At 31.4% G+C, this 22,795-nt stretch overlaps 6 protein-coding genes across 7 annotated transcripts; 1 reads left to right on the forward strand and 5 right to left on the reverse strand.

The window, feature by feature from the left end:
• Positions 1-1,561: 1,561 nt before the first annotated feature.
• Positions 1,562-3,430, reverse strand: LOC112797919 (coumaroyl-CoA:anthocyanidin 3-O-glucoside-6''-O-coumaroyltransferase 2). The gene has a single exon (XM_025841029.3). It carries the CDS (start codon positions 3,313-3,315, stop codon positions 1,915-1,917), a length of 1,401 nt encoding a protein of 466 aa, XP_025696814.1. The 5' UTR covers positions 3,316-3,430; the 3' UTR covers positions 1,562-1,914.
• Positions 3,431-6,578: 3,148 nt separating this feature from the next.
• Positions 6,579-8,180, reverse strand: LOC112797920 (coumaroyl-CoA:anthocyanidin 3-O-glucoside-6''-O-coumaroyltransferase 2). The gene has a single exon (XM_025841030.3). The coding sequence runs from the start codon at positions 8,113-8,115 to the stop codon at positions 6,715-6,717; it is 1,401 nt and encodes a 466-aa protein (XP_025696815.1). The 5' UTR covers positions 8,116-8,180; the 3' UTR covers positions 6,579-6,714.
• Positions 8,181-10,207: 2,027 nt separating this feature from the next.
• On the reverse strand, positions 10,208-11,907 carry LOC112797921 (coumaroyl-CoA:anthocyanidin 3-O-glucoside-6''-O-coumaroyltransferase 1). The gene has a single exon (XM_025841031.3). The coding sequence runs from the start codon at positions 11,855-11,857 to the stop codon at positions 10,436-10,438; it is 1,422 nt and encodes a 473-aa protein (XP_025696816.1). The 5' UTR covers positions 11,858-11,907; the 3' UTR covers positions 10,208-10,435.
• Positions 11,908-12,212: 305 nt separating this feature from the next.
• LOC112797922 (coumaroyl-CoA:anthocyanidin 3-O-glucoside-6''-O-coumaroyltransferase 1) lies at positions 12,213-13,625 on the reverse strand. Its single transcript, XM_025841033.2, has one exon. It carries the CDS (start codon positions 13,623-13,625, stop codon positions 12,213-12,215), a length of 1,413 nt encoding a protein of 470 aa, XP_025696818.1.
• Positions 13,626-14,253: 628 nt separating this feature from the next.
• Positions 14,254-18,123, reverse strand: LOC112797923 (uncharacterized). Its single transcript, XM_025841034.3, has 6 exons — positions 17,595-18,123; positions 16,759-17,140; positions 16,340-16,536; positions 15,145-15,289; positions 14,904-15,057; positions 14,254-14,749 (listed from the first exon to the last, which is right to left on the reverse strand). The coding sequence occupies exons 1-6, from the start codon at positions 17,633-17,635 to the stop codon at positions 14,724-14,726; spliced, it is 945 nt and encodes a 314-aa protein (XP_025696819.1). The 5' UTR covers positions 17,636-18,123; the 3' UTR covers positions 14,254-14,723.
• A 1,014-nt stretch (positions 18,124-19,137) lies between these two features.
• LOC112797924 (COBRA-like protein 1) lies at positions 19,138-22,582 on the forward strand. Of its 2 annotated transcripts, none has more exons than XM_072236218.1 (7): positions 19,138-19,247; positions 19,338-19,474; positions 19,703-19,782; positions 20,307-20,769; positions 21,370-21,523; positions 21,898-22,130; positions 22,272-22,582. In XM_072236218.1, exons 2-7 carry the CDS (start codon positions 19,381-19,383, stop codon positions 22,487-22,489), a joined length of 1,242 nt encoding a protein of 413 aa, XP_072092319.1. In that variant the 5' UTR covers positions 19,138-19,247; positions 19,338-19,380; the 3' UTR covers positions 22,490-22,582. The 2 variants fall into 2 exon arrangements, with proteins under 2 accessions (XP_072092319.1, XP_072092320.1); XM_072236219.1 differs by having other exon boundaries at positions 19,147-19,227.
• Positions 22,583-22,795: the final 213 nt, after the last annotated feature.

Consider the following 22,795-nt stretch of genomic DNA (forward strand, 5'->3'; position numbering starts at 1 on the left):
AGTTAAATCATTTTTTTTTCTAGGTTTTGTGTAAAATTAAGATATTCATTGTTAAAAGGGTTAACTACTTGTCTAGTAGAATAGGACTGACTGATGATGAATTCTATTTTTAAATAAGAGTGGTGGTATATAACACATTCAAGGATTAAAATAGAATTTAAATCATATTACTTATTTAAGGAGTTTTTTTTAGATAATTACATCTTCACTCAACTCTAAAAAATATGAGCATAGTTTTAAAAAACAGCAGTAGGACAATAATAATAAAAGAAAACATAGCACCTAGTATTAAACAGCAAATCATCATAAATTATTTTCTTATGTCTTTTAATTCATCTTAGATTTGATATTTGCACTTATAAACATATCAATTACTCTTATATTGTCGATCTTCACAAATTATTATCGATCTTCACACCATCGATTTGTGCATTCTACAATTTTCTCTTTTAACGTTTCTAATACTAACATTATATTATAAATGTGCATTCCCCATCCCTTCTAACTTTTAAAAAACCTCCTCTTTAATCCATTTTAAACTTTTTGTGTTAACTTTATCTATTTTTTAAAAAAAAATAAATTATTTTTTAAAAAAATATCCATTAACAAAATTTTTTTATTTTTTATCATTAAATTTTACTTACCAAAATATCCTTTAATAAATTATTTTTTATTGATTAAATTGTATTTTTATTAAAATACTTTTAAAAAATTAATAATTAAATTATTTTTTTTCTAAGATATCTATCCTTCAATAATTTTTTAATTATTAAATTTTAATTTTACCAAAATTTTTATGAACAATTATTTTTATATTTTACTATTAATTTTTTTATATCAATATATATTATTTTAACATTAAATAAAATTTTTTTATCACTGTTAATATATATAACAATTAATATATATTGATATTGAAAAATAATCTTACTAAAATTTTTTATTTAATGTTAAAATAATATATATAGAAATCAAAAAATTAATAGTAAAATATAAAAAAAATCGTTAACGAAAATTTTGGTAAAATTATAATTTAATAATTAAAAAATTATTGAAGGATATTTTAGAAAAAAAATAATATAATTATTAAATTTTTTAAAAAATACAATTTAATCAATAAAAAATAATTTATTAAAAAATATTTTAGTAAAAAAATATAATAATAAAAAATAAAATTTTTGTTAATGGGTATTTTTTTTAAAAAATAATTTATTTTTTCTTAAAAAATGGATAAAGTTAACATTAGTTAACACAAAAAGTTTAAAATGGATTAAAGAAAAGGTTTTTTAAAAGTTAGAAAAGAAGAGAATGTACATTTATAAAATAGAAGGGAGGGGAGTGTCATTTTAACATTTCACAGGGAAAGGGAGTGAAATTTTCCCTATTATTATCAATATAATGTTATTTTTACATCTCCATGTGCATTATATTATAGAAAAAAATAACACCATCCACTTCCTTCACATCTTTTCTTATCTATTTATCCACACCCGAAATCATTTTTTGGTGGTTTGTGGCCAAATCCAATTCACACTACACTCCACCAAAATTGATATTTTACTTTTGACACAATCTTAAACTTATATAATTTATTTTTAGTATTCAATCTTTCTAAAATTACAAACCACATCGGCAACTCAATTCCTAGAGACACAATACTTTTCCACAAATTTTTTGTGAAATTATACGTATTGGTTCCACTCCTATCTCTTTATTCTTATATACCAACTTATTTAAGGGACTTAAAAGACTAACACTAACCAAACTTGTAATTTGTTTTTGTTTGTCTCATCTTGTAATGGCAAATACCATTACTTCAATTAAAAGTAAAATCCTTGCAAAACATAAAGAACATAGACTAAAATAAAAACCCTTAAATATTGTATTTAAAACTAGCCGAAAACTTGAACCTTCTCATGAGTCATGAAGTGCAATATCAGCAAGGATCTCTTCCAGAATAGTGTTGAATTTTTGCATTTGAGCCCTCCCAAATGCTACACCAACTTCAATTCCACCTTCTTTGTCCCTACAATCAGAAAGAGACACCCCCGCTGGAGAATTTACATGAAGTACTTCACTCAATTTGGGTTTTCCCCACCCAAAATCACTTTCATATGCATCCAACTTTGGTGAACCTGCAATTCCCGTCATACGATGCCCCATTGTTGCAAATTTACTAAAAATTGACATCAATGTTTCAGCACCTTCATAAGGACCAGATTGCAATTCTTTAACCTTGCTTCTAAGTGCAACAGCTGCTTCAAAAATACCATTTTGCCCCACTAGCTTGCTTCTCTTAATTCCTACAATGCCATTAACCACACAATTCCCAAAATATGTTAAGGGGATTTTCAATTCAGCAAGGTAACGACAATCTACCCAAAAACTTAGGTATAATTCTTCATCATTACCACTACTTTTTATATCATCTTCTGATGATTTTACCTTACAAACCCAAATCAAAGCACATGTCACAACAAATGTTGATACATGTAATAGGCTTTGGTATTTAGTATAAACCAATCTCTTCAAATTCTCCACTTGTTCACGCTTCAACACAAACCTGTGGCGAACCCTGTCATTAGGGACATTATAGATAGGGTTCATGATGAATTCTCTTGGAGAATTCCACACTGATTCTAAGAAAATGGGGTTAAGTCCATTTGGGTCTTGAATGATGTCTCTATCATGCAATGGCAGAGCAACAAGATTATTCTCTTTAGACCTACAAAGTGAGCTCCAGAACTTGATGAAACTGTGGAAGGCTTTTCCATCAGTAACCACATGGCTGAAGTTGATGCAAATGGTGAAGCCAGAATTGGGAAAAACAGTGACTTGAATTGCCATTGGAGGGATCAACAAGGTGCCATCTTGTAAGGCAACTGTTTGAGGTAACTCAGGAACAAAAGGGTACATACTTGTAACATCTCTTGGGGTGTTACATACGAGGTTGTTGAAATTTGTTGTGGACTCAGCAACTATGAAATGAAGAGTAGTGTCACCTTGGGAATAGAGAATGTGAGGGGCTTGTGGCTTTGGAGGGAATACTATGTTTGAAGAAAAAGGGAAGAAGTGTTGAAGAGTGAGTGAAAGTGAGTGTTTGAGATTTGGAAGCAGTGTTTGCATGAAGTGGGTTGTGGTGTGAGGGAATTCATAGAAGAAGATGCGTGTACATGTAACAGGACAGCATAAAAATGGAAGATCAAAGAAAGTAAGGGGAAGAGAAGTTGAAGGAACAGAACCTGGTGGAGGACCAACTTGACATTGCTCTATGATTTTCACTACTGTTTCATCATGATTCACCTTGTTAGCCATGGAGATCAGAGTTTGTGGTTAAGTATTTTTGAACAACTTCAAGATTCAAGATATGGTTAGATATATAGAAAAGAAATCCAATAAATCCAAGAAAGACTTGTCTCTATCATGACCGAGATATTTTAATATGTGTTGTGTGTGATATTGAAAAAGGAGAAGAAGATAGGCTGAGAGGAGAAGCTGACCGTGTTGTGAAGTGTGTGTTATATACGGAGAGTTAGATTTTATTTAGGTGTGTTTAAAGAAAAAAAATTATTAGTTTTGCAGTGATTAAAAAAAATTGGTAAGTAATTATACGACATTCGAAGAATATGTTATCAATTATTTGAATCATCTAATTTATGTAAGCTGATAATTTTATTATTTTATGTATTTAAATAAAAACTTTATTTATATTTATTTATTTTTTATAATTAATATTATTTAGTTTTTTTATTTTTGAATATAAATATTGTTAAATATTTTATATATTTTCGAAAACAAATATTATTTATATTCACATAGTTATTTTCGAACAATTCACTCATGTCGGTCTGAAATCATACTCACACGGTCTTTTCTAACAACATGCCTTCGTAGTTTTTTGAGAAAAAAGTGTCATGCATCAGCTGTCTCCCCCTCAACCAGGGCAAATGCGATAGGCACAATGTTCTGATTCCCATCTTGTGCAACAGCAACCAAAGTGTACCTTTGTATTTTTCGTATAGGTGTGTGTCGTCAACCTGAACTAGAGGCTTGTAATGCTTGAACGCCCTAATGCATGAATTAAAACTCCAAAATACGTGGTGAAGTATTCTGACACCGTCCACCTCCTCACTCCCGTTGTACAGAGGTCTTGTTTCTATTTGGACAATTGAGCCTGACATCTTCTAAATCATGACCGAGGGCCACCATGGCAAAGTTTGGTAAGAATCCTACCAACCACCGAAAACTTTGGCTATAGACTTCCGCAATTATAGATTTGACCTTGATGGACGGGTCAGTCTCAACCAATGGCCTTATAGCATTAGCAATTGTATCCGAGTCTAACTTGGAATGGTCCTGTGAAATCGTTCACATGGTGCACGTGTGCCTATCATTGTATCTCCGTATCTCCCAACAACCTTTTTTCCGTATCAAGCTGGCTCGGATAAGCCAGTCGCATCCACGCCCATACGTCTTGCATTTTGCATAGAATGTCTGTAGTTCGGACTCATAAACATTGTAGTCGACTCCTCTAAAGATAGTGTAACTTCTAATTGTTGCAACAACAGACTTTCTAGAACTATATTCCATTCCGATCCTGAACTCTCTGTCCTCAAGATTAGCAACACCTATACAGAAAGCAGAAATCATCATTCATTGATCCATCCAAAATATAAAAACATAAAAATGTATTATTCACTCATCACGTACCTATGTTTGCATATTCCGGAAATTCCGATGCATTCATGGCGTCAAAATCCAAGCTACGCATAAAGGGGGGACGTTCATCGGTTGACTAACTGCGGGATGAACCACTACATTCTCCGTTGCTGCCTCGACTCACACATCAACATCTTCATCTTCGTCTTCGTCGCAAGCTTCATAAGTGGCTTCGAAGTCCTCTTCGCTGTCACTATTCATTCCTTCATACACTGCAGCTCTATCATCCTTTATATCTAAATCATTTTGAATTTCATTTGCCTCTACGTTTTCAAACTCAACATACAGCTTAATCTGTGGCTGTCGCATCTGAATCTGCCGGTGAATTTAAAACATATTCTGCATACTCACTTCGTCAACGATCGGCATAATATCAAATTTGTGGTATCCTCCATTACACTACCAAATTTGTGATACCCTCCATTACACTAGCAACACAATAAAAGAACAGTCAAAGAACACTTTTCCTTGCAATGAAAATGATACCGAATTTTGCCTTATATATAGGGTAGCACTCAACAAACCCTCCACGTGTTGACTTAGCACGCCTCCCCTCCCTCCTCTCCAACTTTTTGATTCATCAGCTAATGACAGTTTGCCACATGTAACACGTCCACTCCCGTACTGATTCAGCACGCCCCTCATGTACTGCAAATTCATGCAATCAGACTTCGCCATGTGGCTATCACGTCCCCCACGTGTTGCATGCAACACGCCCCTTTCCATATTAAATCTTTCATCTGACAGTTTTATCAATTTGTAATACATTCACTGCACCTATTTTCAAATAAAACACCAATAATAAATCTATAACTAAATTTTTTAACCGTTCTATCACCTTCACTTTTTATTAGCCGTCAAGTTTTAATAATGGAACTCTTTTAATTTGGTACTTTACGTTTTGATTCTGGTGAAAACTCAGGTGCAGTCGAATTTATGTGAAGTTAATAGTTGAGAACCATGAGATAGTTTGATTGATTTGACTAAATTTTCATCTAACGACTCTTAATTATTAACTTCATGTGAAGTCGATTACACTTGAGTTTCCACCTTTGATTCTACGGATGACTATGTATATGTAGATATAAAACTAGAAAAGGAAGAAACGAATTAAATATTATTAGATTAAAGATAAACAAATTGCTCAGAAAAAATTACTGTCATATATGTAGGACCACATGCTCAAAACTTCAACTTGTAGAGCTGTATCGTATTGTATAAAAAAGTTCAATGTTCATAGTTGCCATGACGTGAGGGAAAAGAAAATTTAGACGCCAATAGTTTTATTAAACTGTGACTATTATTTAATTAATATAATAAAATAAATAATTTAATATTATTAAAAATATTAATAATAATTAATTAATAATTATAAATTATAAAACTTATTAATCTCTAACACTCTTGGTAAGAGAATACGTTAGGCTACGTTAATGACGCATTCATATGTAAAAATCTCTGTTTAATTAAAAATTATAATTTCTTTTTTTTTTAAAGACTTGTTAAGATGTGTTTTAATAGCACACTTCAAGAATATTATAAAAAAATATTTTAGTAAAAATTATTAAAAAAATCATTTTTTTACTTTTTTAATATATTAAATACATAAAATAATTTTAAAAATTAAACCTATTCTTAAAACATAAGATAGTTAAATCATTTTTTTTTCTAGGTTTTGGATAAAATTAAGATATTCATTGTTAAAGGGGTAACTACTTGTCTAGTAGAATAGGACTGATGATGAACTCTATTTTTAAATAAGAGGGGTGGCATACAACACATTCGAGGATTAAAATAGAATTTAAATCATATTACTAATTTAAGGGACTTAAAAGGCTTACACTACACCGAACTTGTAATTTGTTTGTCTCATCTTGTAATGGCAAATACCATTACTTCAATTAAAAGTAAAATCCTTGCAAAACATAAAGAACATAGACTAAAATAAAAACCCTTAAATATTGTATTTAAAACTAGCCGAAAACTTGAACCTTCTCATGAGTCATGAAGTGCAATATCAGCAAGGATCTCTTCCAGAATAGTGTTGAATTTTTGCATTTGAGCCCTCCCAAATGCTACACCAACTTCAATTCCACCTTCTTTCTCCCTACAATCAGAAAGAGACACCAACTCTGGAGAATTCACATGAAGTACTTCACTCAATTTGGGTTTTCCCCACCCAAAATCACTTTCATATGCATCCAACTTTGGTGAACCTGCAATTCCCGTCATACGATGCCCCATTGTTGCAAATTTACTAAAAATTGACATCAATGTTTCAACACTTTCATAAGGACCAGATTGCAATTCTTTAATCTTGCTTCTAAGTGCAACAGCTGCTTCAAAAATACCATTTTGCCCCACTAGCTTGCTTCTCTTAATTCCTACAATGCCATTAACCACACAATTCCCAAAATATGTTAAGGGGATTTTCAATTCAGCAAGGTAACGACAATCTACCCAAAAACTTAGGTATAATTCTTCATCATTACCACTACTTTTTATATCATCTTCTGATGATTTTACCTTACAAACCCAAATCAAAGCACATGTCACAACAAATGTTGATACATGTAATAGGCTTTGGTATTTAGTATAAACCAATCTCTTCAAATTCTCCACTTGTTCACGCTTCAACACAAACCTGTGGCGAACCCTGTCATTAGGGACATTATAGATAGGGTTCATGATGAATTCTCTTGGAGAATTCCACACTGATTCTAAGAAAATGGGGTTAAGTCCATTTGGGTCTTGAATGATGTCTCTATCATGCAATGGCAGAGCAACAAGATTATTCTCTTTAGACCTACAAAGTGAGCTCCAGAACTTGATGAAACTGTGGAAGGCTTTTCCATCAGTAACCACATGGCTGAAGTTGATGCAAATGGTGAAGCCAGAATTGGGAAAAACAGTGACTTGAATTGCCATTGGAGGGATCAACAAGGTGCCATCTTGTAAGGCAACTGTTTGAGGTAACTCAGGAACAAAAGGGTACATACTTGTAACATCTCTTGGGGTGTTACATACGAGGTTGTTGAAATTTGTTGTGGACTCAGCAACTATGAAATGAAGAGTAGTGTCACCTTGGGAATAGAGAATGTGAGGGGCTTGTGGCTTTGGAGGGAATACTATGTTTGAAGAAAAAGGGAAGAAGTGTTGAAGAGTGAGTGAAAGTGAGTGTTTGAGATTTGGAAGCAGTGTTTGCATGAAGTGGGTTGTGGTGTGAGGGAATTCATAGAAGAAGATGCGTGTACATGTAACAGGACAGCATAAAAATGGAAGATCAAAGAAAGTAAGGGGAAGAGAAGTTGAAGGAACAGAACCTGGTGGAGGACCAACTTGACATTGCTCTATGATTTTTACTACTGTGTCATCATGATTCACCTTGTTAGCCATGGAGATCAGAGTTTGTGGTTAATTATTTTTGAACAACTCTAAGATTCAAGTTATGGTTAGGTATATAGAAAAGAAATCCAAGAAAGACAAAAAAGACTTGTCTCTATCATGACAGAGATATTTTTAGTATATAACGCAACTCTAGTGAAACTGTGAGTCAAGATTTCACACTACAATCGGGCAAATTGTTAGGCCAATCATCATCATATAGTAATGCGTTTTAACTGAGTGAAATAGTTGTCATGAAATAGTATTTATCTAAAGAAATATAGACAGAAAGAAAAATAGTATTATCTTTTTTGCTTTTGTTTATATTTATTAATTATTGTTTAAATAAATACATAATATCACATATAATCAGGGCGAAATTAGACATATTTATCAGGAGTCAATATTCTTTTAAATTTTTTATTTTTAACAAAAAAATTTAAAAATGACTCTATATATAATTTTAATTAAAAATAATAACTAAGACTTAAAATTTATTTTTTATAAGATAACTGAATACATTATATATTTATATACTAAAATAATTAAACATAAATATTTTAAAATTAATTTCAAATATTGTAAATATAGGTTATTACATATTTGCTTTTAGAATTTTTAAATAGTTAAATATTATTCAATTTTTTTAGACATTTCTTATAAATATATTAAAAAATATATTATGCTTCATGTAAATAATTTAAATCACAACTATAATTTATGCAATGAAAAAATTAATAATAATATTATTAGAGCTAAAATAAATTATAATTTTTATCTTACACAGATAATTGAATTTGATGTTTTTTTTATTCAAAGTCATCTATTATTAAATCTGCACTAAAAGTAGTTACACTTTTTTCTTTCAATGTAAATGACTAAATTATCTGTAAAAAATTCGTCTGCCATTTTATTCCAAAATCTTGTTTTAACAATTTTTATTGTCGAAAAAATTATTTCTGTTGTTGCTGTAGATACTGAAAAAGTCAAGACATTACGAATCAGTTTATCTATCAAATGATAAGTTCTTAATTTTCTGTTTCTTTCAATCTTTGACATAATTCAAAAAATGTCCCAACATCTTTCAGATGATTCGATATATCAAATGCATAATATTATAATTGAGCATTTAAAAAAATCATATCATGATCAGAAAAATCTGAAGGATAAAACTTTTTAACTAACTTACATATATTCTAAATATTAAACAAAATAAAATTAAATATTAAATATTATGCAACTTAACTAAACTCAATTTATTTTATTTTTTGTAAATTATTAATATCAATGTCACAAACAATTAATAATGAGAAAAAAATTAAAAATAATATAAAAATAACATTATAATTACATGATTATCATCTTTAATTTTTTTCAAAAACCTAAATTATTATTATAATATTATAAACTAGATAAACAAATAAATATATAAATTATTCAAAAAAATAAAAATAAAAATAATAACTTAAAAAAAAAATAAAAGATGATAATCAAAGACCAAACACTACTTATTATCTTTTAAGTTATAATGATAATAAAAATATGGAGTATTTTTTGTTTGGTTGAAAGAAGAAGAAGAATGAAAAAAGTGATTTGACTTCTTGTTACTACCTTTTCAAATTCTTTACTTCTAATATGGATTAGAGATTTTTTTTTTACTAAATATATAGCTACAATCATAATCCATAATTCAAATATCACACTACTTTTTTAATTATTTTTAGCTGCACCTATTTTTTGAATGGAAATTACAGATGTTATAAAATTATAGGTGTTAAATTAATTTACAATAAAATTATAAGTGTTAAAATTACAGATGTTAAATTAATTTTTTTTTGAAATTATATATATATATATATATATATATATATATATATATATATATATATATATATATTTGAAGAGAACCGTAAAGATCAAAATACAATAAAAATTTATATAAAAAAATATTTAATTACTCTTTTAATCTTTATAATTGTCACAATAAAAAATTAATTATAAAATCTGATAGTATAGAGACTTTATCTAAAAGAAAGATATAAAAATTTAATTAAAAATTCAGTAAAATTATAGAAATTAATATAATAATTAATCCTATAAAAAAGAGAGAAAAGAATGCTTATATTTAACAATAAAAATATAAGACCAAATGACCAATTATTCTCTGAACATGCATGACGGCATGACCTGGTATTGCAATTCAATCCCAATAGCATAATCTTCCACTTACTAAAATAAATAACCATGACCACAAAAAGAGATTAAAATATGTAGTAGCTACTGGAGATATATATGAGCCAAAGCTCATAATTATTATTTTTGAGGAAATTAATTATTCACCCTTGATTGCAATATCAGCAAGGAGGTGTTCCAAAATAGAGTTGAATTTATGCATTTGAGTCCTCCCAAGAGCTACTCCAACTTGAATTCCACCTTCTTTTTCTCTACAATCAGAAAGGGAGACCAATCTTGAATCTGCTTGAAGCACCTCACTTAACATAGGTTTTCCCCACCCAAAATCAGTTTCATATGCATCAAACTTTGGTGAACCTGCAATAGCCACAGCATGCTGCTCCATTGATCCAAATTTACTAAAACATGACATCAATGTGTCAACATTCTTATAAGGTTCAGATTGCAATTCTCTAATCTTGTTTCCAATGGCAACCGCTGCTTCAAAAATACCATTTTGTCCCACTAGCTTGTTCCTCTTTATAGCTGTGTTTGCATTAATCAAACAATTTCCAAAATATGTCAAAGGAATTTTCAGTTTAGCAAGGTAGCGACAATCAACCCAAAAATAAAAGTATAATTCTTCATCACCATTTGGAAGAGTATTCATCACTTCTGATTTTACCTTACAAACCCAAATCAAAGAACATGTCACAACAAACGTTGACACATGTAATGTCCCCACCAAACCATGGCTTTGGCAATTAGCAGACACTAACTTCTTTAAATTCTCAACATGATCATTCCTTAGAACAAAGGAGTGGCGCACCATGTCACTAGGAACATCACGGACAATAGTCAAGGTGCTTTTTCTCGGAGAATTCCATAATGTTTCTAAGAAAACAGACTTAAGCCCTTTTGGGTCTTGAATAATCATGTCTCTGTCATGCAGTGGCAGAGCAATAGAGTTCTCTCTAGACCCACAAATTGAAGCCCAAAACTTCATGAAGTTATGAAAGGCTCTACCATCTGCAATCACGTGATAGAAGTTGATGCATATGGTGAAGCCATAGTTGGGAAAGATTGTTACTTGAATGGCCATAGGAGTGATCAACAAGGTGCCATCTTCTAAGGCATGTGGTGAGGGCAAAATGGGAACAAAAGGGTGCAAGCACGTGACATCTCTTGGTGTGTCAGATACGAGGTTGTTTAGATTTGTTGTTGTGGATTCAGCAACTATGAAAGGAAGAGTGTCACCTTCTGAGTAGAGAATATGAGGGGTTTGTGGCTTTGGAGGGAAAACTATTTTGGAAGAGAAAGGAAAAAAGTGTTGGAGAGTGAGAGAAAGAGAGTGTTTGAGATTTGGAAGCACTTTCTGAAAGAAGTGTGTTGTGGGGTGTGGGAATTCATAGAAGAAAATTCGTTTAGTTGTGACAGAATAGAATAACCATGGAAGATCAAAGAAAGAAAAGGGAATAGAGATTGAAATAGGAACAGAACCTGGTGGAGGACCAACTTGGAACTGCTCTATCACCTTCACTTTGTGATCATGATCATCATGATTATTCATCTTGTTAGACATGGTATTATGGAAACTTTGGGTACAGAATTATCCTGGTGGTTGATTTGAGGAACAATTCAAGAAATGGCCATATAATAATAGAAGGTAGTGTCTCTACGGCTCTACTCTATTACAGAGAATGAGAGAAGTCTTATGCATTCATAGCTCTTGGTCAAAGTCAAAGCATGACAAAAAAAAAAATAGAGAAGAGAGAGAGAGAAAATAAAAAATAACACATAGACTTTTCATTAAGTTTTCAACTTGTTTGATAAACTCAAATACATAAGCAAATGTTGGTGTACAAGAATAATGATCTCTAAACTCTTCTAAAAACATGATGAACTACAACATTTGTATGGACATAAATAGAGGTGTTTCAATCTTGATGAAGTACAAGATTTGTAAGAAGCTCATTCAAAATGATGTTGAATTTGTGCATGTGACTCTTTTCAAGTGCAATCCCAACTTCAATTCCACCTTCTATGTCTCTACAATCAGAGAGGGAGAATACTCCTGGAGAATTTACATGACCTACTTCACTCAATTTAGGTTTTCCCCATCCAAAATCACTCTCATATGCACCTAGCTTTGGTGAACCTGCAATAGCCAACAAACGCTGCCTTATTCTTACAACATTCCTAAATATTGACATCAATGTTTCAACACCCTTACAGGGATCACTTTGCAATTCTCTAACTTTACTTCCAATAGCAATAGCTGCCTCAAAAAGACCATTTTGCCCCACTAGCTTGCTCCTTTTCATTGTAGCTAAGCCACTAACCAAACAATTTCCAAAGTATGTTAAGGGAATTTTCATTTCACTAAAGTAACGACAATCTGCCAACACCATCATGTATAATTCTTCATCTTCATTAGGAAATTCATCACTAATTTGGGTACATTCTAATTTAACATTAGAAACCCAAATCAAAGAACATGTCACAACAAATGTGGACACATGCAACAATGTCCCTAGACCAAGGCTTTGACACTTAATAGACACTAGTTTCTTCAAATTTTCAATTTGGTCACGCCTCAACACAATGGTGTGTTTCACCATGTCATTAGCAACATTATTATTAGGAACAAAGTTCATGTGACCTATGCTATTTAAGGGCATGTTCCAAAGTTCTTCTAAGAAAATAGACTTAAGTTCATTTGAATTTCCAATTTTGTCCCTATCAAGAACTGGGAGAGAAGACAAGTCCTTTTTTGACATACAAAGTGAAGCCCAAAACTTGATGAAATTATGTAAGGATCTCCCATCAGAAACCACATGGCTAAAAGTGATGCATATGGTGAAACCAGAATTTGGAAGGAGAGTGACTTGAATGACCAAAGGAGTGATGAACAAGGTGCCATCTTCTAAGACATGTGAGGGCAAAATGGGAATAAAAGGGTCCAAACACTTGACATCTCTTGGTGTGTGAGATAGGAGGTTGTTGAGATTTGTTGTTGTGGATTCAACAAGAGTAAAAGTTAAAGTGTCACCTTCTAAGTAGAGGATGTGAGGGGTTTGTGGCTTTGGAGGGAAAACTATGTTGGAAGAGAAAGGGAAAAAGTGTTTGAGAGTGAATGAAAGTGATTGTTTTAGATTTGGAACCACTTTTTGTAAGAAGTGTGTTTTGGAGTAAGGGAATTCATAGAAGAAAATGCGTTTACATGATACAGGATTTAATAGCCATGGAAGATCAAAGGAAGAAAGAGGAATAGAGGTTGGAGAAGGAACCGAACCTTGTGGAGGACCAACTTGACACTTCTCTATCAAATTCACCTTGTTGTTAGCCATGAAATTAATGGAAACTTTATGCCAGAGAATTACAGGAACGTTTAGACAAGATGAGGATAGATTATTAGAGACACTCTTTAAAAAGAGAGATTTAGTTTCTAGTTTCAATAAAATTAATTAAACTACTCTAGTCACTCACTCACTCTGACCAATTGTTAGGTTGAGAATAAAATATTTTATTACATAATACTAGTTGATGATATTGTATGTAGCAGTGTAGGGCCATCATGCACAAATGACAGAACTTGTAATATAAATCATTGTATTTTGTTTTGTTATGAAAGTTATTCAACAGACATGACTAGATAAAGCCTAAAGGTTAGAATCCAGAGGCACATGATTTAAGTAGTTTGGACTTTAGAGGGATTCAAATTGATGGATAGATTATTGGAGGTAAAAACTAATATGCAATTATTTTTATATAAATTTAATTGTTTAAAATTGTTAGATAATAATTTAGTTTGATATATTAAATTATTTTAGGAGTAAAAGCTATGCAAGAAATGACCTAATAAATGATGCATTAGATGGATACAGGAAATGCAGCATTGCAGGTAAAATTTTTAGGACAGTGAATCATATTCGCTTAGATAATAAGCTAAACAATTAGACATGACAACCAATGATATTATTAAGGGGAAAAACGAATGTTTTCATATATAACAATATATGCATGGTTGTGCATAAAACTGTTTCTAATGTATGCAACACATCCATAGTTGCACACACAGATTTAAGAGTTTCTAATTGATTCTTCATATTTCATTACAATCTATTTCTGATTTCCTTCCATATAATATACATTATACAAGGCACAGTCAAAAATGAATACATGAATACAATTTAGTCATAAAAAAGAATGAACTTATTACATCTCTAGCTGCAACAAATCCAGCAGTAATTTTTTCACTCTGTCACTGTTAGTACTTAGTATATATAGCTTCAATGCAAAAAAGGTTAATCTTCCAAAGCTGCTGATGATAAATGTAGAACAGCAACTCCAGTGCTGAAGGTATAGGTTTATAATTCAATCTGTGCTTGTCAATTATTCATGGCTAGTTACAAAACAGAAGACAAAGCTTGCAGACTAAAATGCCTTTATTCATCTTTAGTACACACACGCTCTGAGCAAAGAAAAAAGAATTGAAATTCAGATTAGTTATTCAAATATTTGCATACACTAGACTATAAGACACTAACAAAATGATGAACTTATATTCAAGTGCAGATACAATACACAAAGAGAATGTAATCACAGGAAGGGATAGGATTTCTTACTTAGGTACTCGTATGTCAATATCATCGAAGTACCCCACATCGACATGCTAAATAATCTCGGACCAAACCCTCTATAAAAGCCTTTCCAACCATCTTCGTTGATTAAATCTTTCGCGACTTGTTTTATCGAGCTTCTATGTTCATGTCCCATCACCTGCAGATAAAAAAAATGAATAAGGAAATATCTTAAATTTTCCAAACACCTAACATTTCCACATTAAAACTCAATTGTATAACAAACCTGTAATCGTGTCTTGATAGTATCCAACGGGGTTGTAATGCAGGATGCAGTGGCACCAGCAATCATCCCTCCAGTACCCTGAACTAACATAATCTTTTGCACGCTAGGCGGGTTTTGGTCGGATGGGCTATCATGGCCCAAGAATCTGTCCATGCAACCATGTGCTAATTAGTTGTCTAATAATAGTGTAGGCATCAAAATATCAGTATGCAAATGTACTAGAAGTTCATTACCCTATTACCTATAAAATTCATCAATCCTAAAAAGTTGAGAGAATAAATCCCTCATAAAATAACTGCGAAATTGGGTTATCCATTTCAGAGACTCTTCGATTCTCTTGGCCAAGAGGAAATTCTAGCATTCCCGTATTAACACAAGGTACTGCCTGCACACAGATGCAGTTGCAGCATCATAAAGTTCAATCCCTTGAGACTGAATTCATCAATGATCTAACAAGCTAAAAGATCAAACTTCAAGAGTTTCTATCATATTTGAGCAACGCACAATGCTAGTGGTTTTTCAGTTTATCCATGTTTTTCAAATGTTCATTACTCTAATAAGATGGAAGATATATAGAACATACGAATCAAGGAATCAAAGACAAAACTGACATGAAATATGTATCCTAAAAGCTTAAGCTATTAGAAGTACATGAATGGTTATATAGCCCCTAACGCAAAAGCCTCTTTTGGACTTGATATGTGAATTTTGCATAGGATTTTTTTTCACCTTATGCTTAAGAAGAATTAAACTATAAACTTTTAGTCATAGAAGCTTTATCATAAAAGCACTTATCCCAAAACTTAAACTATTAGGTTGAGCCATATGAATAATTATATATCTAAGTATTGACCCAATTTTAAAGGAAAACGTGCAGGATTCAATCTATGAATCTATACAGAATAAAGAAAGTTGACACCAATTAAGTTCATTGACATGGAAAGTAACACCAAAATTGTCTAACCCTTTAAAAGAATAAAAGATTCAGTAGCAAATTCCATTAAATATTAAATACAAGTCTAAATAAGATCATCGGTAAAAAGGAGTGTAACTCCACCCTATTATCAAATCTTGGCAAACAAATAGAAAGGTCCTTCCATTAGTGAACAATTGGAGAGGGAATAAATTGATTTTCTTACCATTTGATGATAAATACTAAATAAAAACAATTGGAGAAGGAATTATTATGTCTTACTTCCACATTAGGCGTTGGCTTGTACCATAACTTGCCCACCATACAGCACTTGAAGGAGAATAAGTAATAGCAGATAGACCAAATCCTCGATATAATCCTCGGATACCATCGGTCTTTAAAACCTTACGAACAACATCCAAACCCCCGCTATACTGGGAATGGCCTGCGTATCCTTGCACCATCAACTTTTGGCAAACCTGAATATCTTTCAAGATTAGATGCTATAATTTCATATTTTCATAAAAAAGAAAAAGAAAAGAAAAGCATAAAAGACTGTTGAACTGTCTAAAATAACTTGTTCTGCTGTTCAACGACAGATGTATTTGTATATATCACCAAATTCATATCAATATGTATGTCTGGTTGTTAGTTAGTGATTCGGTTATGGAGCAAATTGCAAATGAATTAGATTCTCATACCACGTCCATGGGAACAAATACAGATTGGGCTACAAGTGACGATGTCATGCCTGCAATTCCATTTGCTATGGCAGCCTGGGTAGTTTCAGATAGCTTCAACGGTTCGAGCATTCTGAAGGAAGCTGACTTTGTGGTTTCCAGAGCAGTTAGGAATATGATCCTGGCAGGGATTGCACCAGTGATAACCGTGCCAAACCCTCTATACAAACCAGGGATTCCATTGGTTTTGATCAATCCTTTTGCAACAGAGAAAGCACTTCTCTCTACAGTATTCCTTGTAGCAACCTGCAGCCTTGTTTTGACAACAGAAACCGGGTAGAGTGCTACCGTAACACCGGTAAAGAGGCCAGCTCCTATGACATAGAACTTAGTTTTATCTAGCCTGCAGAATTGAGTGAACTTTGATTAGGATACAGAGTTAGCACATGCAAAGTTCAGCTAAAAGAGCCAAAACAACATTCATGAGATAGATATAACACAAAACCAATTCAACGGAAAGATGCCTCAATATTCTATCTTCAATCTTGAACAGCTCCAATATACAAATATCGAATCAAATTGATAAATTTACATTCTTTTTTTTTTCCTCAAAGCAAAAAAATTGCAGTTCCCCCTGAACGGATTTCGCTTGATTCTCAACGTTACAATCTAGCAAATCAGAATCTATGATTTCTCCCACCCCCCAATTGATAGCAAAGGTAAAGATAAAAACTTTCGAGTAATGGGCATGCCAAAATGCAACAACCAATATCATATCAACATTCAAATTCCGTTAATAATTAAAAATTAAGTTGTAAAGCAGAACATGTAAAAAGGAAGGGAAAAAAGGAGCATACTTGTCCCAGTTGATCTCAGTTTGACCAAATGATTGAGCCATTTGAAGGGAATGAAGGATCCAATATTCTCAGAAAAATCAGAACAGAAGTGAAGAACAAAAGATCAAAAGGCAAACTATCCTAAATGGTAAGAAGAACAATTTTGCAAGAACAAGACATCTGAAATCTGCTGGAATTGGGTGATTAAGGTTTAAGGTTGTGGATGTTAATGTTAATGTTTGGTGGAAGAATGGTAAAGGGAAAAGGCTGCGCATACGGCATACGCGGTTTTGTGGGAGAAGGCAGCACGCCTTCGAAAGGAAAATGTTCAAAGACAATGTTTTCCATGCTTTTTAACTTTGACTATTTTTTACTCTATTCTATTTCTAATTTTCTATTCTATATTTTCTTTTCTAAGATGCAGAATCTTCCTCTTTCGTTCGCACCTTTTTTCTAATCTGTTGCTGGAGATGGATGTTTAACATCACCCTGCATTTCCTCATTTGCATCCTCATTCGCTCATTCCTCTATTTTCCTTTTCAGCTCAACTCTTTTTCTTCTTTTTTTCCCCTTGTTTTTCTCTCCATATTTACTTTGCTAATTTATCTCATACATGGAAATGTTCAAGTCAACCTTTTTTCGTTTTATTCCAGTTGAAGTCAACTTTTTATAGAGTTACTTTTGAGTTTACATCATTTTACATTCGCATATTACAGGTGTAACAAAAATTATGCTAATATTTTATATATTAACTATTTTTTGCATGCATGTCTTAAATTAAAATTAAATAATTATAAAGTTTTTATTTATTGAGACATAAAGTCTTTTTATTTAGTCAACAATAAGACTTATGTGTCTTTTTTCAATGATAAAAACTGATTAAATATCTCTCTAAGTGTACCGATATACTAGTATTTCAGTTATTTCTAATCGTTGATCTTAATTATAAAAAATATATATAATATATAATTAAGATCAACGGCTAAAAATTATTGAAATACCGATATATCGGTATACTTGAAAACTTTCTTATACTATATAGATCTATTGTTTATAAATCTTCTTTTTTTAAGTAGACTATAATATATTGGTAATTACTATAGTATCTAAAAATATTTGTCTAAGTTGTTAAAAAAATAAAAAATTAATATTTAATTTTAAAAATATAAAAATAAATAATAATTAAATATTTAAAATTTATCATAAAAAATAAATTAGATAAAAATTAAGCATTAAATTATAAACACTGTAGAATTTATCTAATACATAACATACATATATAAATAACTCATATGTCATTGGCTTTTTTACTTTGACATTTTTTTATAATTCACCTATAGTTAATTTTATGTGAAGTTGATAGTTAAAAATTATTTGATAATTTAATTAAATTGATATCTAATGATTCTCGACTATCAATTTCACATAAAGATAACTGGACTTAAATTTTCATTTTTTTTTCTTTTATTCCCTCTTAGATATGTAGGGTAGGCTAGATTATTAAACAACTCCGACTTCTTCGCATTATGGGCTTTTATTTCTATCGTCCTAGTTATAAGCACCGGGAAAAAGTCTACTAACTTGTGCTGTACTAAACAATCTTAATGAATATTTTGAACACTCTGAATAGAACGAGTTGACCAGCGGTTTTAAGGTAAAGAATTTTGAAAAATGGTGAGTAAAGAAAAATGAAAATCCAACTCATAGTGATGAGTTTAAGAGATATCATCACTTTCCTTTGCTTATAAACATTATTATTGGCAGCAACTGGTATGTTATTTTGTTCCAAGTAAACAACAACACATTGATGATGATGATGCGGTTCTCTTTGATAGAGCACAAGCCACTTCATACTTGCTATTGCTTTGTGTTCTTATTCCTACTTTCCTTCTCTTCATCAGGTATATGATAATGATATTGCTGCTTTATTTCGCTATTCTCATCATCACATGTTTGGACTTCCTTTCTTAATTAGTGCGTAGATCTTAGGCACCAACTGTTGAATTTGGCCATGGAATCATTCTATTCTCTAGGAATATATAGTAAATATGCAAAGATGAGTAATATAGTTTTTGTTTTAATTTGTTTCTCCTTTCTTTTACTTTTTAATTAGTTGTTGCATATTTCAGAAGCTTATGATGCACTTGACCCAAATGGAAATATCACAATCAAATGGGATGTTATTAGCTGGACAGCTGATGGTTATGTTGTAAGTAAAGTTTTTTACAATTCCTTCACCTATTCATAATCAAATTGCGTAAGCACAGAGCACCTTATTTTAATTTAGTTTTTCAAATTTCAACAACTCAATGATACTATAAACGTAATAGAATATTTGAATTTTAGTAATTACTTGTGACTATTTCGTAAAGTTGAATAATTTAGATTGGTGGAATGATTAATTTACTTATTTACTTAAATAAGTATTGAAAATTTAAATCTTCTCTATGAATACAACAATTTATTTACAGTAACAGATTTTTAAATAAAACTCTGATATATAGGGAATTAGTCATTAACCTACCAAATTAAGAAATATGGTACAAAAAATATATACAAATCTAAAGTGTTATTAAACTATGACATTAGTGTTTTTGTTCTGTTTATTCTTTGTCATTTTGATGACATCTTCATGAAAACAGAGTTGTGAAACAAACTATTTATATATTTGTTGCACATTATAAAATACTATAAAAACCTTATATAACTGGTTCTTATTGAATATATGAACAGGCTGTTGTTACAATAAACAACTTCCAACAATATCGCCATATCTCTGCACCTGGCTGGTCATTAACATGGGCATGGGCCGGCAAAGAGGTTATATGGAACATGAAGGGAGCCATGACCACTGAACAAGGAAACTGTTCAAGGCTATTTAAGGGAATAAGCCTCCCACATTCTTGTAAAAAGAATCCAACACTTGTGGATTTACTTCCCAACACACCTTACAACCAAAAACTTCCAAATTGTTGCAAAGGTGGAGTGCTTACTTCATGGACTCAGGATCCAACCAATTCGGTTGCATCATTTCAACTCACTGTTGGTCATGCTGGAACCACCAACCGAACCGTCCGAGTACCAAGGAACTTCACCTTCCATGCGCCCGGTTTGGGTTATACTTGCGGCCCGGCCAAGATTGTTAGACCAACGATGTTCATTTCACCAGACAAAAGGAGAGTCACCCAAGCAATAAGTAAGTTAAGTGTTCAGAGCGTAATTAACTTCGTCGGTCTAGAATTTAGTGTTTAAGATTTTTCAACGATTTCTTTATTTATTTAAGGTGAAAATTCAGGTACAAACAACTTTACGTAAAATTAATAGTTGAGAGATATTAAATGATTTGACTGATCTGACTAAATTTTCATTTAATGATTTTCAGTTGTTAACTTCATATGAAATTGACTGTACCTGAGTTTCCACTCTTATTTAATTTTACTTTTAAGTAGATTTCAAAATTTCTAGTTAAAGATATTAACAAATGAATATTAGATTGAAAATAATTGCATTGAACCGAATATCATTTATAATGAGTGAATAATTTTATATACAATTAACTACTTCAACCGCCAATTAAAAAAAAACTACTTTAAGTCTTTAACCAACTATATAAATAACTACTTGAAAGCTATACTAACTATTTGTTGACAGCTAAGTTAGCTATCTTAACGAACCCAACTATAAATTATACCTACTAATAAAGGGATTAAGACATCTAATTACCTTGATCATCAATCTTTAATTGTTCATGATTTTTCCCTTTGACCTTAATGTGTGTTACTGTGAGTAAATGCAGTGACATGGAATGTGACATGCACGTATTCACATTTTCTAGCTCAAAAATCTACTCCCACTTGCTGTGTCTCCCTCTCAACGTTTTATAATGATACTACAGTGCCTTGCCCAACATGTTCATGTGCCTGCAAGCACAGCAACTCAACCTGTGTCAAGTAAGTCATTTCCTTCTAGGAACTAACATTTTATATAACTTCCTAAAGTATGTAATGTTCAATAATGTTTCTCCCTTTCACTTGAGTCAACAATTATTAACATATATATTACAAATTAGTCACCAAATCAGTCAATACATCTTAGAATATATTATACATATTCAAAATGTGTAAATACATAATGACTAGTTTGATGGCTGATTTAGTTGATTTATTACACATTATAAGCAACAAGTTAGTCCTAAATTAAAAACATACTGTTTTATATAGGTCATTTTAATAAATAAAAAAATATGTTTATAATTTATTATACCAAATAATTGAATATCTGCTCTAATTCTGAATTGTATTTCTGTTTTGTTTGTACATTACAGAACAGATACCGGAAAGCATGCTTCAGTTGAATGTAGTAATCATATGTGTCCAATCAGTGTCCACTGGCACCTTAATCTTAATAACAAGAACTACTGGCGTGTGAATGTTACTATTTCCAATCTCAATTATAGGATGAATTATTCAGATTGGAACATGGTTATTCAACACCCTAATTTCAACAATAATCTCACTCAAGTTTTCGGATTAAAGTACAAGTTATTTACTCCTCTAGGTAAGTGACCTAAGTAGGATCCTTATTGCATTTAAATCCTACAACATGTTAAATGCATGTGATAGAAAAAACTAAAAATATTTATAACTATTTATTTGTTTGTCGTTTAATATAATTGTGTTTAATTATTGTTTTAAACAGATGATATTCATGTGGCTATGGTTTGGGGAATTAAGTTCTACAATAATGTTCTCATTGAAGCTGGTAGTGTAGAATTTGAGGTACTATTTAGAAAGGATAATAACTCGAGTTTGAGTTTGAAGAAAGATTGGGGTTTCCCTCAAAGGATCTATTTCAATGGTGACCACTGTGTAATGCCACCACCTCATGCTTATCCCTGGTTGCCTAATTATGCTTGAACTTGTAATACATTACTTATTAATTGACACATAAATTAAACACTTTATTATTGTTTTGCAAAAAGTCATAATATGGTTGATTTTTACTATCAATTAGCTAGACTCTCTTAAATCTATGCATAAAAGATAAGATTTATATATATCATTTTATATGTAAAGATACATTCCCTACAAACATGTTCTGTTAATTATGAATGATAGATTGCATTTTCAGCATTAAGTTGTATATAATATATAAACATCTTTGAAGAGTAGTGTATCTAGATACAACAAATCCTTAAGATAGCGACGGTTATTTTGCGGCGG

Source organism: Arachis hypogaea, chromosome 4 (assembly GCF_003086295.3).
Source record: "Arachis hypogaea cultivar Tifrunner chromosome 4, arahy.Tifrunner.gnm2.J5K5, whole genome shotgun sequence".
Classification (NCBI taxonomy): Eukaryota; Viridiplantae; Streptophyta; class Magnoliopsida; order Fabales; family Fabaceae; genus Arachis; species Arachis hypogaea.

Excerpts from the sequence above, each read along its gene's own strand:
- LOC112797923 (XM_025841034.3), bottom strand. The coding sequence starts at position 17,635 with ATGGCTCAATCATTTGGTCAAACTGAGATCAACTGGGACAA. Across the intron at positions 17,141-17,594 it reads ACTGAGATCAACTGGGACAA|GCTAGATAAAACTAAGTTCT; the intron begins GTATGCTCCTTT and ends TCAATTCTGCAG. Across the intron at positions 15,058-15,144 it reads CTATCAAGACACGATTACAG|GTGATGGGACATGAACATAG; the intron begins GTTTGTTATACA and ends TTTTATCTGCAG.
- LOC112797921 (XM_025841031.3), bottom strand. The coding sequence starts at position 11,857 with ATGTCTAACAAGATGAATAATCATGATGATCATGATCACAAAGTGAAG.
- LOC112797922 (XM_025841033.2), bottom strand. The coding sequence starts at position 13,625 with ATGGCTAACAACAAGGTGAATTTGATAGAGAAGTGTCAAGTTGGTCCT.
- LOC112797919 (XM_025841029.3), bottom strand. The coding sequence starts at position 3,315 with ATGGCTAACAAGGTGAATCATGATGAAACAGTAGTGAAAATCATAGAG.
- LOC112797924 (XM_072236218.1), top strand. The coding sequence starts at position 19,381 with ATGATGATGATGCGGTTCTCTTTGATAGAGCACAAGCCACTTCATACT. Across the intron at positions 19,475-19,702 it reads ACTTTCCTTCTCTTCATCAG|AAGCTTATGATGCACTTGAC; the intron begins GTATATGATAAT and ends TGCATATTTCAG. Across the intron at positions 19,783-20,306 it reads GGACAGCTGATGGTTATGTT|GCTGTTGTTACAATAAACAA; the intron begins GTAAGTAAAGTT and ends ATATATGAACAG.
- LOC112797920 (XM_025841030.3), bottom strand. The coding sequence starts at position 8,115 with ATGGCTAACAAGGTGAATCATGATGACACAGTAGTAAAAATCATAGAG.